A 17,013-nucleotide genomic window follows, 5' to 3' on the forward strand; every position below is an offset into this window, starting at 1 on the left:
GGTGCCAGATGGGTCCCCAGATGGGTCGCCACGCGCCGGCCCGAAAGTTCCTCCGGCCGGCCGCCAGGAGCGGACGCCGAAGTGGCCGAGCGTCTGCAATCACCGGCCGGGACCCGGGAACAATGCGGGGCTCCCGGGCGCTCGCGCCGGGGCCCGGGAGGGAAACCGAAGGTCGTCCTCCTCGCGATCCGCCGAACAAAAGGAGCCGCGGGGCGCGGACCGGGCGCCCGGCCCAGAAGACGGTGGGGGGGAAACTTTGCGAGGGGCCGGGGCGGCGGGGCGAGGCCCGGGGGTGCCTCACGCCGCAAAGCCCCGCACAATAGCCGGGCCGAGCGCGGGAAGGCTGGCCGCCCCGCCCCCGCCCCGCCGGGCCCGGTTCGGGTTCGGCTCCATACCTGGTGGTTCTCCTTCCTGCCGCCCGCGGCCGCCGCCGGCCCGCCCGGGCCGCTCGTCATGTTCACGTACAGGGAGCGGGTGAGCGGGCTCCGCAGGGTCCACATCCTCCGCGCCAGCCACACGGACGCCAGGCTCAGGCACAGCCAGCCCGCGAGCAGTCTCATCGGGGGCCTGCGGCCGCTCGCTCCGATCACCGCCGGGGCGAGGAGGAGGACGCGCCGCCGCCTCCAGCCGCTGCCGCCGCCGCCGCCCAGGCTCGAGCCATCGCGCCCGACTCGCCGCCCATCCAGCCCCTTCAGGGCCGAGGCAGGGGGTGGGGAGGAGCGGGCGGCGCTCAACCTTCCCGCCTACCCGGTCCTCTCCGCCCCCGGAACGCCGCCGCCGCGGAAGGCAGTTTCCACCCGGAGCACAAACGCAACGCCTGCGGCGCGTTCTCTCCAAAGCGCGTTCCCTCGGCCTAAAGAGCCAGCCGGCCGGGAGGTGGGACAAAGGGAGCGCGCATCCGCCTGGCGCGCGTCCCCGCCTCCCGTCTGGTTGCGGCTCCTTACAATGGCCTAAATGACTTTAATATTAATACTTCTAAGCCAGGGGTGATCGTTCCGAAGGCGGTAACTGAAGCCTCCCCGTCCCTCCAAGGTAGTGTCTGCAGTTCTTCTGGTCTCTCGTCGCCTTAGTCTTTGCCTCTGGGCCCCTCATCCACCCCTGGGCGGGACTTTTCTCCAGGTTGTGCAGATTGACCCCGGGGTGACCCTCATCCCCTTCGTACATTCATACAGCGAAGTCCTTGCCAGAGACAGAGATTGCCAGTTTTAACATAATTGCCAAGCTACATGGCTTCCTATTCACATTTACAGCCAACCAGCCAGACCTCCACCCCAAGGACCTACACCCTGCTTCGCAAGAGCTGCACAGTAGACGTAAATCTAAGTGCAAAATGTTACCGCCAACTCCTCCCCACCTCCCCACCCAGTTCCTCAAGCCTGGCAGGTTGCTGGCTACCTGTTTCTAAGAGGCATCAGCGAAAACTCTGCCTCTGTTGGAAGCTTCTGCAGTTGGGGCACCTGCAAGTTATGTTCTGGTGTATTGATGACCCTGTCCAAGAATGAAAACCCCAAATTCGAGTCCCTGCGTGCTCGTTTCCTTGAATTAACAAACGGAAGTTGGATCCAGTACTCGTCAAGCCAACTAAGATTTGCAAGCAATATTTACCCAGATGTGTCTTTGATCATTTGTAGCACAGGAAGACCTAGCAACGTTTCAAAACTGAAAGGTTACACTGTGTTCCTGTGTCTGAAGCTCTTCCTGCTGCCACCAAAGCTACAAGTAAGGAGTCAAACATTTCATGGGGCCTATCCCTTTAACACCTTGCTAGGTTTGTTTAGAAAATGCTTCTAATTTAAATGCACTAGACATCATGTAATACATTTTATTTTAATTCGAAACAAAAGAAGCCTTTCTGTTAACTCCACTTGTGCACTTCAGAGATGGTTATTTAAAAGTGTCATGGTGATCACTGATGAGGAACAAAACCCTTCCTTATCCACAAACATTTTTATTAGCTTCTAAGAACCTCAGCTTGGCACCTTTCACTAACAGGAACATCTTGTTGCCTAATGTAACACAGGCTATAACAAACAAACAAACCAAAAAGGCAGAGAGGAGGAGGGTACTTTGTGTTCTCTTTCCAGCATACTCCCTAACTGCTTCCTGCCAAAATCCCAAAGAGCCTGCACCTTTAAATCTAGTTCAAACCTCTAGTGGTCCTGACCCAAATCATCAAAAAGGAACTATAGTAGCAAGCTCAGATAATTCAGTTTTCGATGTCATCTCTCTCCACTGCCTCTTAGGATCAGTGTCACAGGTACAGCAACTCTGTGCCAAAGAAAGCCTTCATCTTTTTAGAGGAGGTGAGACGGGTTGGGCAGGGGGCTGTAAAAGCAGCATGAATGTATAGAATGACATATTTCATTTCTGCAAACAAAGGAGACCACAAAATAAGCCCCTCAACTATAGAGTAAGCCTGATGAACTGAGAAGCAGCAACTAGATGGCTGCTGTTGTCTGAAGGGTTTAGGGTCAGTTGACTGCCACGAAGCCCAGCATCTCAAAGAAGCAGATTTTCACTTCAGACCTGAGCAGGTGGCCTGGAAAAAATAAATCAGTCTCACATTTAAATACTCTATAATAATCACAGAATATTCAACTACATGTTGTTTACACTTAGCAAGCACAGGATGAAACCAAAGCACAGCATGATCAAATGATTTGCCTAAAGGTAGCAGAACAAATTCAATACCAGACCTTTTCATAGAACCTGGTATCCCAGCTCACAGTCCTTCGATCCATCTAAGAAGCCTTGCTGTCTCTCCCTTCTCAGAGAGCCTCCTGAATTACAAGTGAGGAGGAAGGAAAACAGCAAGAGTAAATATACTAAGCAGAAGTTCAGATTGCCCTCAGGGACTGCCCCTTTCCTACATCGACTAGAATGTCACTGGCTGTATATTAAAACCTCAGTCATCCATCACAGAGAGGGGAAGAGGCATAGATAACACAAAAAGCCAGCTAAGAGCCAGTATTCTTTCTGACCTTGAAATGCAGTGATATTCAAAGGACACATAAATGACACCTTCTGTGCTGGGCTTTGCTCAGTGTTCCCCTGACCAGGAATCAGGTGTCTGGCTTGGGTCATAGCTCTGTGCATAGGTCCCAAATCTTGACTGGATCACTTTCCTATCTAGAACTCTAGGCAGGGCGCTCTTTGTTGTAATTGTTCTTATCAGCTGCAATTTACAGCATTTTCATGTTCTCTTTTCAATTAGGAAGAGAACCTATATAGAGAGAGCTGGATCTGTAGAGAAACACAGAATGTGCTGCCATTGTTGCTCATTGTCATCTTGTTGAAGAGATAATGATCTAAAAAGAGTATAATCACATGTTTTCATGGGCTTAGATTGTGTTTATGCTTCTTAATATTTTGCGGAGTGTAAGAAAAGTGCAAGTTTTCCCCTGTGTATTCAGTAGATGTTCCTTGTGGTTATTAAGCAATGAGTACCTCTAAAAAAATGAAATTAGTAAATGTATTCAATAAATTTTTTTTATATTAGTAAATGTAACGGATTCTTATCTGAACTTTGTTGATATGATGTCAGGCATATGCAATGACATCACTGTGGTCTCTGATAAAGTGTAAGCTAGGGCGAGAGAAAGAGAAAAACAAATACTATATATTAACACGTACAGATTCTGAAAATAATGGTACTGATGAACATATCTGCAGGGCAAGAATAGAGACACAGGCATTGAGAACAGACTTGTGGACACAGTGGGGAAAGGCGAGGATGGGACAAATTGAGAGAGTAGCAGTGAAACCTACACATTACCGTGTGTAAAGCGGATAGCTAGTGGGGGGTTGCTGTGTAACTCAGTAAGCTCCACCCGGGGCTCTGTGACCACCTGGAGGGGTGGGATGGGGTGGGGGCGGGAGGGAGGTTCAGGAGGGAGGGGACATATGTATACCTATGACTGAGTCACGTTGTTGTACTACAGAAACCAACACAATTTTGTAAAGCAATTATCCTCCAATTAAAAGTAAAAAAGTTATATAGAGTGTTTAGTGTAGTGCCTCAGGACATAGTAAGTTCTCCAAAAATGTTAATTTTCTCTTGCTTTCACTATAACTTGGATAATTCACCCTCTCCTGAACCTCCCTTTCCTCATCTGTAAACTGGGGCCATGATTTTGAGAGCTTCCCTAGTGACTCAGTGGTAAAGAATCCACCTGCCAATGCATGAGGTGCAGGAAATGCGGGTTTGATCCCTGGCTTGGGAAGATCCCCTGGAGGAGGAAATGGGAACCCACTCCAGTATTCTTGCCTGAAAAATCCCATGGACAGAGGAGCCTGGTGGGCTGTGGTCCACGGGGTCGCAAAGAGTCAGACACGACTGAGTGTGCACACACACACACACACACACACGTGATTCTGAACCACTTAGTCCACAACACATCTGTGAGAATCAGATGATCTGAATGCCTTGTAAACTGTAAAAACTCAACCAAGGTTATCATAATAACGATGCTTATTCCCAATGTGACTGACCTCTGCAAAGCTACCCTCCATAAGACATTCCCTTAGAGCCCAGGATGTTAGCTCCTCCTCCTCTGTCTATTCCCAGACCTCTTCCTGAGACTGAACTAAGAGAGTGAGGATGAAAGTGTCCGAAAGGAATATGAAACACAAAACTGCTTAACATTCAAGCCTAAGAATCCCAAAATCAGGCAGCAAACTCAAGTTTATGTACTTATCAGGCGTGCCTACCTTCTTAGTAGGAAAACCTTTGCCCCTCTTCCCAGCTGGCTCGTTTGCATCACCTCTGTGCCAGCCACAGCACTTCACCTACTTAGAACCTTCTGGACCCCACAGCCTCCCTCCCATGGCAGTCTCATACCTGTTTCAATTGATGTCAGGGATAAAGTTGGAAAGACCAAGAACTGCCACTTTCACATTGGCAAGAAGATTTATTGAGTAGACGCAAGGCATGAGGCACTGGACTAAATGGAGAGGAAAGCAAAAGAAACACAATGACATCCTTAGAGCTTACTATTTAAGAGGGAGGATTACTTTGTGGGTGCAAGTAATCACAAAATGAATAGTTCACTACAGTCTGCTGTGTGCTACAAAAGAAGTGTACATGGTTAGAAAAATGAAAGCTGTCCAGAGGAAGTGTGGCTTTGCAGCCCTTGTTTTGACATCTCCTTGCTAAGCCTGAGAGCTTCCGAGTTGCCCAAGTTCCTCTGGACTACAGGTATACCAGTAATTGTGGGATAAAAACGTGAGGTACCTCTAAGAGTCCTCTGGGCTGCGAACATCAGAGTAAGCCACCTGTGTACTTAGGTTGTAAATGTATGCTACTGCTTCTAGGATCCCTAAAAGAAATTTGCCCGTGTAACAGTTTGATCCACTTAAAGGAAAAATATGTTATTTCTTTAAATGTATATTTCAACCCAGCAAGGTCTTTCCAGCAGCAGGTCTGAGTTGGAGCTCTGATAAAAGAGAAGACTTGTTTTCCTTCGCTTTCTGGGGCATTTTCAAAGGTCCAGAACTCTTCTTTCATCTTGTTTTACGTGTATTTTCAAGACATCCCTATCCTTGGCCTCTTAATTGCAGTCTTCTGCATGTGTGTGGGTTTGATCCTGTAAAAGGCTGCTTCCTCTCCACCCAACTCACCCTGTAACTTCATGCCACTGTGTTTTCATAGTCTGATTTTGAAAATATAAAGCCTTCTTATTTTGTGGCTCTAAAATATTCAAACATATGGTCTATATGAAATACATGAAAAAATTGCATGGTATGTTAAGAAAGCTTTTAAAGCTTTAAATATTTTATAGTAGACAAGGCATGTATGTATGTATGTACATAAACATGTGCTAAGTCATTTCAGTCATGTCTGACTTTGTGCAACCCTATGGACTGTAGCCCCGCCAGGCTCCTCTGTCCATGGGCTTCTCCAGGCAAGAATACTGAAGTGGTTTGCCCTGCCCTCCTCCAGGGGATCTTCCTGACCCGGGAATGGAACCCATGTCTCTTATGTCTCCTGCATTGGCAGGTGGGTTCTTTCCCACTAGCACCCCCTGGGAAGCCTGTACATAAACCTAAGTATCTTAAATAGTTTGTATAACATACCCCAAAACCACATCTCTGCTGACATGAGAGAAGACCACTATTTTATCTTGCACAACCACAAACTGGTCTGAAAAATGAAAAAGAATACGTTTATGAAAGTTAATACTTGAGCAATCAATCAGCCTGAAAATCAAACAGAACCATCTCCCTTCTCTGTGAAAACTGTGATTGATTTGCTAGTAGCCACAACTAATGTGAGTTTGTCTTACGACTTAGCCTGGGATCTTCCTTAAACATATTGTGTGCACAAATCATTAAATCCAGGCGAAAGGCATTCAGTTATTAGATAACCAAAACCTTAGATTTTGAGAACCCTGCAATTGTTCCATATACTTCCCTAAAATTGACAAAGTAGATACTGAAAGCAGCTCTTAAGGTCTTCTACAATTGTTGTTGTGTTAGATGCTCAGTTGTGTCTGACTCTTTGCAATCCCATGGAATGTAGCCTACCAGACTCCTTTGTCCATGGGATTTCCCACGCAAGGATACAGGAGTGGGTTGCCATTCCCTTCTCCAGGGGATCTTCCCGACCCAAGGATTGAACCGGGTCTCCCGCATTGCACACAGATTCTTTACCATCTGAGCCATCAGGGAATAAACTTTATTTCCATGTTCATTAGCTTTCTATGCTCAAGTCTTTAAAAAAAAAAAAAAAAAGGTTTACATATGACAGCAGCCTTTCCTCCACCACAGAGACTTGTTCTGAGCCAACAGAACTCAAATCCCACCTTCCCCTCTTGCCTCCCACACCAGGCCCGAGAGGAAGCAGGGTGGGGCAGGGGGCTCTGGGAGAAGCCAGTTTTGCTCAAGAAGCTCACTAAAGTGAAGTTTGGTATCTGTGAATATAGAACAGGCTGTTCTTCCTCCAGGAATGGTCTGTTTCATAACCAAAACTATAAATGATACTGGAGCCAAGTTTGTTACTTTTCAGACATCTTAACAATGTAAACAAATTGCCTTGGTTTTGTGAAATCTTTTTTTGCTTTCATTAGGAGACATTTATAGATTATTTTTACCACATCTACAATGCTCATCATGATTATTCAGTAGAGTAAGTCTTCAGGAAAATAAATCTAGGTTATTCCTGTAGGGTTTGATAGTACGATGGATTCATTTTTAGAATCTCCAACCCTCTGTTTGATTCATGGACTGGAATTTCTCCACTGTTGTCTATAAATAGCAGCCCATGTCTGTAAATACATGACTGTATTTTCATCTTGACACTTGGTAACTCACATCATATTTGAGGACATCTACCATTTGTTAGCTTTTTTAATTTGGAACTTGTGTGTCTGTTTGGACACAAGCATCAGGAATAAGTTATTTTTTGACATATGTTTAAGGATGTTTCAAGAAAAAACTGTCAGATTTTTTTTTTACATGGTTGGTGGTACATGGAGTCAATCATAAAATTGCATTCAAAAATTCTGGAAACTGGAAAATAAAATTGCTGAGAATCACAAATTGGGTTATGTGCTCTAACCCAATGCACAAGCAGGTTAGAGCAAAGTGATGCAAAGTCACGTTTAAAAAGGCAGGTCCCCAAGCCAAGACTTGACTGCACATTGACTGAAGGAGGGTAATAACATACTAAGAATTAACAGCTCGTTGTGGGTGGAAGATGGAGAGGATTGGATCAGGCTTAGGAAGTGGAAAGGCAGGTGGATTTCGCAGTGGCTCGCAACCATAAGCCCAGGAGACCAAAGTCAGGTCTGCTTTGCTCCAAGCAGCAGGTACCACTCTGTGTAGCTGGAGATGGGCGCATTCATTGTCTCAAGCACCATGACTTCATCCATTAACATTATCCTGAACTGCCATGTCCCTCATTCCCACATGTTGTATTCCTTATAGAGCATGAAAATGTGCTGATGGGGATAAATACCCATCTATCCCATGATAGTTTTGTGTCAGAGTATAAATTAATAAATAGGTTTGGGGCTTTTTTTTCCTGCATTGGTCTGTGAGTTTTATTCATGCTAACTTCCTGTTAGAGATGATTCCATTCTCAATGTAGCAATGTATTAAGTTTCTATAACAATAAAACCTCAGACAGTGATGAAGTTACCTACATCATACTGCTTACTTGCCTCCTGTGAAGCCTGTATGCAGGTCAAGAAGCAACAGTTAGAACTGGACATGGAACAGTGGACTGGTTCCTAATTGGGAAAGGAGCACATCAAGGCTGTATATTGTCACCCTGCTTATTTAACTTATCATGAGAAATGCCGGGCTGGATGAAGCACAAGGTGGAATTAAGATTGCTGGGAGAAATATCAATAACCTCAGATATGCAGATGACACCACTTTTATGGCAGAAAGCAAAGAGGACCTAAAGAGCCTCTTGATGAAGGGGAAAGAGGAGAATGAAAAAGCTGGCTTGAAACTCAACATTCAAAAAACGAAGATCTCGGCATACAGTTCCATCACCTCATGGCATATAGATGGCAAAACAATGGAAACAGTGACAGACTTTATTTTCTTGCGCTCCAAAATCACTGCAGATGGTGACTGCAGCCATGAAATTAAAAGACGCTTGTTCTTGGAAGAAAAGCAATGACAAACCTAGACAACATATTAAAAATCAGAGATACTACTTTGCCTACAAAGGTCTGTATAGTCAAAGCTGTGGTTTTTCCAGAAGTCATGTATGGCTGTGAGAGCTAGACAATAAAAAAGGCTGAGGGCCAAAGAACTGATGCCTTCAAACTGTGATGCTAGAGAAGTCCCTTGAGCTGCAAGGAGATCAAGTCAGTCAGTCCTAAAGGAAATCAACCCTGAATATTCATTGGAAGGACTGATGCTGAAGCTGAAGCTCCAATACTTTGGCCACCCAATGCAAAGAACTGACTCATTGGAAAAGACCTGATGCTGGGAAAGATTGAAGGCAGGAGGAGAAGGGGACTAGAGGGGATGAGATGGTTGGATAGAATCACTGACTCAATGGACATGAATTTGTGCAAACTCCAGGAGATGGTGAAGTACAGGGAAGCCTGGCGTGCTGCAGTCCATGAGGTCACAGAGTCGGACACAACTGAGTGACTGAACAACAGCATACTCCTTATGGGAATGATGATGACCAGTCAGCCTTCCCTCACCCAACAAGTATCAGCCCTCACTTGCCTGAAACACACAGTGTATGGGAATGAGGCTTTCTCAGATGCCTGTGCTTCTTATTCAAAGCCTTTTCTGTCCCACCACAGACTCCCTCCCAGTCCCTCGTCCCCGTATCAGTTTGTTCAGCCCTCATCTTTACCATCAAAAACAGGATGAATATTTACTGCAGGAGGCCGGAAGTTAAAATTCTAGTGACAATCCTGATACTTTCTGTGTGACGTTGGAAAATGGTAAAACCTTAATCATTTTGTCTGTAAAATTGGAGATTAATAAAGACTACCCGTATGTAAGGTCACAGACTTGGATCAGAGACTCTTAAAGTCTCTGCCAGTTACAGGATCTGCTACTTTTCTTACTTTCTTTTGTGAATTATCAATTCTGTGAATTTTTCCCAAAGGCTAATATAAACGTATCTGTACTTACATAGTATACAAGAGGAGTGGTATAATTTTCTGTGTTTCCCCCCACACTTTAAAAACAGATCTCATAAATTCAGAGTTGCATAACACTCTATAAGATAAATGAGAAACAATTTCCTTCAAATAGTACATAACTGTGACAAAGTTTAGAAATGGAGATATTTTTTGTTTTGAGAGTGATGTGTTTGACTAATTGTCAGCTCCTTATGACCTGAAACCAAAGTCCTTGCACTTCTGACTCCTCCCACCCCGTATCCATCACCCTCTCCTTTACCTCGACCTGCTGTTTCACTGTGTGAGGCTTGCCTAGTCGCCTAGAAAGTACCTGGAGGAAAAGCACTCTGAAACTGTGGTAGAACCACATGAAATTCTCCGTCTGAACCACAGCCTCACTGTTCCAGAAATGGAGCCTCCTACAACAGCACTGCCGGAATATCACACGTGCTGCTAACGAGGACAGTATGTGCCAGACACCAGGCTTTGTGCTAACACTTTTAATCCTCACTACAATTTAATAAGGTTGATACTACTGTTATCTTTTTTTTTTTTTTTTTTCTTACAGAAAAGAATCTAAGGCACAGAAAGCTTCCATTGCACAGCAAATGAGCAACTGAAGCATGGCTTGAAAGCAGGCAGTCGGATCTGAGAACCCACTTTCTTCACACAAAGCTCTACTGCCTCCTAGCGGTAATTAACCATCCTTAGACCACAAGTTTCAGACTCCCTGGTGATGCTGATTAAATGCAGTTTCTTGGGCCATTCCAGGTGTTGATTCAGAATCCTGCTGTAAATAGAGAGTTTTCAACATGCTTCACCAGGGAGAAGTCAAAGATGAGATCCTTAGCAGAAGCAATATGCACTTTAATTAAAAGTATTCGAAAGTCATGATATTATTTAATTTTTGACTGCATTGGGTCTTCATTGCTGCACGTTGGCTTTCTTTGTTTGTGGCAAGCAGGGACCACTCTCTAGTCGTGGTGTGTTGGCTCAGTAGTTAGGGCACACAGGCTTAGTTGCTCCACAACATGTGAGATCTTCCCAAACCAGGGATCAAACCCATGTCACCTGCATTGACAGGCAGATTCTTAACCACTAGGCCACCAGGGAAGTCCATGAAATTATCCTTTAATGAAGCAGTTATTTTTTTAAGTGTGCAGATAACCCAAAAGAGGAAAACAGCATTTCTAAATAGCAAGTTAAATGGTATTTGTGTAATTGCTTTAGGACAATCTTCCCAAAATAAAATGAAAACAAATGTTATGGTCTGTAAATTTTTTCCAGTCACCCTATGTAGTGTACAATTTATGAGTCTTGACAAATGCATACAACTCTGTGTGTGTGTTAGTTGCTCAGTTGTGTCCGACTCTGCGATCCCATGGACTGTAGCCCACCAGGCTCCTCTGTCCACGGAATTCTCCAGGCAAGAATACTGGAGTGGGTAGCTATCCCCTTCTCCAGGGGATATTCCCAACCCAGGGATCGAACCTGGGTCGCCTGCACTGCAGGCAGATTCTTTACCATCTGAGCCACCAGGGAAGCCCACCTGCTGTTGTTCTTTAGTTACTAAGTTGTGTCCAGCTCTTTGCATCCCTGTGGATGGTAGCCCGCCAGGTTCCTCCGTCCACGGGATTTCCCAGGCAAGAACACTGGAGTGGGTAGCTATTTCCTTCTCCAGGGGATCTTCCCAACCCAGAAATTGAACCTGAGTCTCCTGCTTCACAGGCAGATTATTTACCTCTGAGCCCCCCAGAAGCGTCACTTAGAATATAACACATCCTTTTTCACCAGGAAATGCTAGTTCTGGGTGTGGGGATCAGGGAGGGTCTGCAGGCCACCACTTCTGGTCAGAGGTTTGGTTAGGTAGCCAAAGTAGAAGGGAAACAGACAGCTCATTTCACATATTCCAAGCTCTTGAATACAGTGACCTCAACTGTACTAACGGAAGCAATTTCAACATTCGGCTAGGCTAAGGCTCATTAGAAATCAATGATTTGAAAAAGCAAAGCATAAAAACTAGTGAATTCAGTCTACAATTTTTTTTTTTTACAATTGCCCTTGTGTACCCTTTCATTGTATTAACTGACACTTCATTGCATTTAACAAAGGTAATCCCAGGTAAATTTCGTGTTGATGCTTATTTTTCCAAATTCTCAACTTTTCCAGCATTTGTAGAAAAAGCAAGAGAATTCCAGAAAAACATCTATTTCTGCTTCATTGACTACACTAAAGCCTTTGACTGTGTAGATCACAACAAACTGGAAAATTCTTAAAGAGATGGGAATACCAGACTACCTCCTGACAAACCTGTATTCAGGTCAAGAAGCAACACTTAGAACCAGACATGGAACAACAGAGTGGATCCAAATTGGGAAAGGAGTACGTCAAGGCTGTATATTGTCACCCTACTTATTTAACTTACATGCAAAGTATCATGAGAAATGCTGGGCTGGATGAAGCATAAGGTGGAATCAAGATTGCCGGGAGAAATATCAATAACCTCAGATAGGCAGATGACACCACCCTTATGGCAGAAAGCAAAGAGAAACTAAAGAGCCTCTTGATGAAGGTGAAAGAGGAGAATGAAAAACCTGGCTTAAAACTCAGCATTCAAAAAACTAAGATCTTGGCATCCAGCGCATTCACTTCATGGCAAATAAATGGGGAAACAATGGAAACAGTGACAGACTTTATTTTCTTGGGCTCCAAAATCACTGCAGATGGTGACTGCAGCCATGAAATTAAAAGATGCTTGCTCCATGGAAGAAAAGCAATGACCAACCTAGACAGAATATTAAAAAACAGAGACATTAATTTGCCTACAAGGGTTGTAATAGTAAGTTATGGTTTTTCCAGTAGTCATGTATGGATGTGAGAGTTGGACCATAAAGAAGGCCGAGAGGGGTGGGGGAAAAAAAAAAAAGGCTGAGCACCAAAGATTTGATGCTTTTGAACTGTAGTTGGAGAAGACCCTTGAGAGTCCCTTGGACTGCAAGCAGGTCAAATCAGCCAATCTTAAAGGAAATCAATCCTGAATGTTCATTGGAAGCACCGATGCTGAAGCTGAAGTTCCAATACTTTGGCCACCTGATGCAAAGAGCCGACTCATTGGAAAAGACCCTGATGCTGGGAAAAATTGAAGGCAGGAGGAGAAGAGACGACAGAGGATGACATGGTTGGATGGCATCACCGACTCAATGGACATGAATTTGAGCAAAGTCCAGGAGATGGTGAAGGACAGGGAAGCCTGGTGTGCTGCAGTCCATGGGGTGGCCAAGAGTCTGACACAGCTGAGCAACAACCAACATTTATAACCTTTAAACAAGTTTTCAGTTTGGTATCACTGAAGTTCTGTAAATAATGAAGTTCAAGAAACATTTTATCTCAATTAAAAAGTATTCTGAACTCTACTTGAAGTTGTCTCAAATATCTCGGCAAGGACTCATTTCAGTGTATTCTCTGGGGCCTAATCAGAACTGAGCTTCTGCAAGCTTCACTTCAGTCATGCCACTGCTGGGCTTAGCAGGATGTGGCCTCTCTGACGCTGGATCAGTGTTGCTCTCTGCCTATAGCCTTCCCACAATATTTATCTGTATAGGATTTTTCCTCAGAGTGGACTCTCTTGTGTTTATTGAGATTTGAAGCTGAAGGCTTGCCCACATGCAGAACATTCAAAAGGTTTCTCTAGTGTGTGGATTTTGAGATGATGAATAAGACCTGACTTCTGACTGAAGGCTTTGCCACACTCTTTCTGAACATCAGGGAATTCATAACAAGGAGAAGCATTCACTGATGTTCAGAAAGATGTTCTCCGCTTGTGAAGGGGCTTCCCCAGTGGCTCAGTAGGTAAAGAATATTCCTGCAATGCAGGAGACCTGGGTTCCATCACTGGGTTGTGAAGATCCCCTGGAGGAGGGCATGGCAACCCTCTCTAGTATTCTTGCCTGCAGAATCCCATGGACAGAGGAGCCTGGTGGGCTATAGTCCATAGGGTCCCAAATATATCAGACATGACTGAGTGAATAACGTCCACATATACCCTTGTGACGGCCTTGCCACATTCAGGACATCGGTAGGTCTTATCCCCCATGTGGATTCTTTTGTGATTTCTCAGGCCAGTTAATTGTGTGAAGGTCTCCCCACACTCATCACACATATGTTTTCTTGGTTTAGAAGGTTTCCATGCTTCCCTCCTAACTTGTGTTAAGCCTGAGTGCTGACTGAGGGCTTCACCACACTCATCACATTTATAGGGCTTCTCCCCAGTGTGACTTCTCTGAGGAATGATCAGGGTTGAGTTCAATCGAAAGTTTTTTCCATACTCACCACATTCGTAAGGTTTTTCCCCTGAGTGAATTCTGTGATATATTACAGGTTCTGAGCTCTGACTAAAAGTTCACCTGCATACAGATCATCATTCAAAAAGTTTCTCTCCAGTGTGGATTCTCCAGAGTTGGTTAAGTCCTGCATACTGAGTGAAGGCTTTTGCACATACTTTACATTCATAGAGTTTTTACTGTGAATTCTCTGATGTTTAGTAAGATTTGAACATTGCCACCACAATCAAAATGCAGGGTATTTCCATTGCCTAAAATCCCTGTGTCCCTTTGTAGCCAAGCTGTCTCCCCGCCTTCGGGCCCTGGCAACCACTCAGGTGTTTGCTGCCCTGATAGTTTTGCCTTCTCCAGAATGTGATGTAAATGGAATCGTACAGTAGATAATCTTTAAGTCTAACTTCTTTCACTTAGCATAATGCATCTGACAGTCCTTTATGCTGTCGTTGGTATCAGCAGTATTGCTTTTGCACTGACGCGTAGCATTCCACTGAGTAGACATCCCACACCTTGTGCGCCAGCTGACCAACTGGAGGACACTTGTTTCTAGTTTGGAGGGGGGTAATTATAAAGCCATAAACAAATGTGTACATATTTGGAGCAAACATTGTTTTTCTTTCTTCTGAGCAAATAGCTTGCAGTGGGAATTCTGCGGTACATGTCAAGTGTATATTTAAATTTATAAGAAGCTGCCAAAACCCAGAGCAGCTGGACCATTTTAATTCTACCAGGAAGCATGAGTGTTTCTGGGTGCTCCACCATCTTGTCAACATGCAGTATTATTAGCTTGTATTTTAAAATTCTGTTCATTGAAATATGGATTTTCTTTTTTTTTTTTCCATGCCATGCAGCTTGCAGGATCCTATTCCCTGACCAGGGATCAAACCCAGGCCCACAGTGGTGAAAGTACAGAGTCCTAACCACTGGACTGCCAGGGAATTCTCATATGATTAGCTTTTGTTTTAGCCATTCTAATAGTTACATAGTGATATCTCATTGTGGTTTTTAATTTGGATTTTCCTAATGACGAACAATGTTAAACATCTTTTCTTGTACTTGTTTTCCATCTGTGTATCTTCTTTGGTGGGATGTCTGTTCAAGTATTTGTCCATTTTTAAAATTAGGTTGTTTGTTATCTGTTCATTAGTTGTGAGAGTTATTATTCTACCTGCAAGTCCTTTAAAAAAGATGAACTTTGAAAATGTTTTTCCCCAGTCTATGGCTCATCGTTTCTTTTTCTTAACAGTATCTTTCAGTGGGGCCTCTCTGGTGGCTCAGTGATGAAGAATCTGCCCACCAATGTAGGAGATGTGGGTTCAGTCCCTGGATAGGGAAGATTCCCTGCGGAAGGGCATGGCAACACACTTCAGTATTCTTGCCTGGCAAGTTCCATGAACAGAGGAGCCTGGCAGGTTACAGTCCATAGGATCACAAAGAGTCAGACACAACTGAAGCGACTTAGCATAAATGCATGCATCTGGAGGTTTGTACCTTTTGACCACCTTCATGCAATCCCCACTTCCCCTTCCCCTCCACCATCTCCGACAACCACAAATCTGATCTCTTTTTCCATGAGGTTGTTTGTTGCTTTTGAATTATACTTGATATGCAACACTATGTCAGTTCCTGGTATACAGCATAGTGATTCTATATTTCTATACACTTCAAAATGATCACCATGATAAATCTAATTACCATCTGTCACCATGCAAAGATATTACATAATTATTGACTTATGTTCCCCACACTGTACATTTCATATCCAACACTAATTTATTTTGTAATTGAAAGTTTATAAGTTTATATCTTTCAGCCTCCACCTATTTCTCTTCTCCTCCATCTCCCCACTCTGGCAACCACCCATAGATTGTTTTGACTATTCAGGGTCTTGTGTGTTTTCATACAAATTTTAGAATTATTTGTTCTAACTCTGTGGAAAATACCATTGGTATTTTGATAGGGATTGCAATGAATCTTGATAACTTTGGTTTGGTCATTTTAACAATATTAATTCTTCTAAGCTATGAACGTGGTATATCTTTCAACTGTGTGCATTTTCCTCTTTTTCTGGATGCTCTTAAGTTGAGTAATTCTTATTATTGTATCTCCACTATTGGTTTTTATTTGTGCCTCACTTTAAAAATATGTGTTTAATAATTGCCCTAGAGTTTAGAATTAAAATCTTTAATTAATTAGATTCTACCTTAAAATATTGTATCTCTTCCCACCTAGCGTAAGAATCTTATGACACCCCATTCCTCCCATATTCTAGGGTATTTTTTCCTACATTTTATTTTTGCATATTCTGTGATTCTATAATACATTATATACGTGACTGCTCTTTTACTTCAGATGGTCAATCATCTTTTACTGAAAATTTTATTGAAGTAATTGTGGATTCACATGCTGCGGTAAGAAATGATACAGAGAGATTCGTGTCCCTTAACCCTGTTTACTCTAATGGTAACATCTTGCAAGCTGTAGTATAATATCACAACCAGAATCGACACTGATAGTAATACAATCTACTGATCTCATTCTGATTCCCAGCCTTACTTTATGTCTGTGTGTGTGTTTAGCTCCATACAGTTTTGCCACATATAGGTTTACGTATTCGCCACCACGGTCAAGATTCAGAGCAGTTTCATCACCACAAAGATTGCTCACATTATCCTTTCATAACCACGCCGATTTCTCTACCTCCTCACCCTGTCCCAAACCCCCAAAGACCATAAGTCTGTTCTCCGTTTCTAAGACTCTGTTATTTTAAAAACTGTTACATAAACTAGTCATACAGTATGCAACATTTTGTGACTGGCTTTTTTCGCTCAGTATAATTCCCTGGAGAGTCATCCAAGTTGTACCATTTTTACTGTAGAATAGTATTTGATGGGTTGTGTGTATCACAGTTTATTTAAGTATTTTCCTGTTGGAGGACATCAGAGCTGTTCAGTTTGGGGCTATTGTGAATAAAGCTGCTATGAATAGTCATTCACAGGTTATTGTCTAAACATAAGATTTTTGTTTCTCTGGGATAAATGCGCAAGAGTGCAATTGCTGGTTTGCGTGACAAT

At 43.7% G+C, this 17,013-nt stretch overlaps 1 protein-coding gene and 1 long non-coding RNA gene across 5 annotated transcripts in view; one reads left to right on the plus strand and one right to left on the minus strand.

Moving 5' to 3' along the window:
* METTL9 (methyltransferase 9, His-X-His N1(pi)-histidine) overlaps nucleotides 1-2,796 on the minus strand; it is a 48,751-nt gene extending 45,955 nt beyond the window's left edge. For 2 of the 4 annotated variants that reach the window (XM_086375348.1, XM_086375347.1), the window contains exon 1: nucleotides 396-673. In XM_086375348.1, the coding sequence (XP_086231474.1) occupies nucleotides 396-560 (165 nt within the window). In that variant the 5' untranslated portion in view covers nucleotides 561-673. Of the gene's footprint in view, nucleotides 1-395; nucleotides 674-2,696 lie in introns of those variants that run through there. The other 2 variants (XM_086375350.1, XM_086375349.1) reach the window with 2 other exon arrangements.
* Nucleotides 1,586-16,738, plus strand: LOC147345277 (uncharacterized). The gene is made up of 3 exons (XR_015154640.1): nucleotides 1,586-1,719; nucleotides 10,171-10,295; nucleotides 15,186-16,738. It is a non-coding gene; the product is annotated as an uncharacterized LOC147345277 (long non-coding RNA).
* The last annotated feature ends 275 nt before the right edge of the window (nucleotides 16,739-17,013 follow it).

The sequence above is a fragment of the Bos grunniens genome, chromosome 25, assembly GCF_055505025.1.
Source record: "Bos grunniens cultivar Pamir isolate PY7600 chromosome 25, Bosgru_T2T1.0, whole genome shotgun sequence".
NCBI classification, from domain to species: domain Eukaryota; kingdom Metazoa; phylum Chordata; class Mammalia; order Artiodactyla; family Bovidae; genus Bos; species Bos grunniens.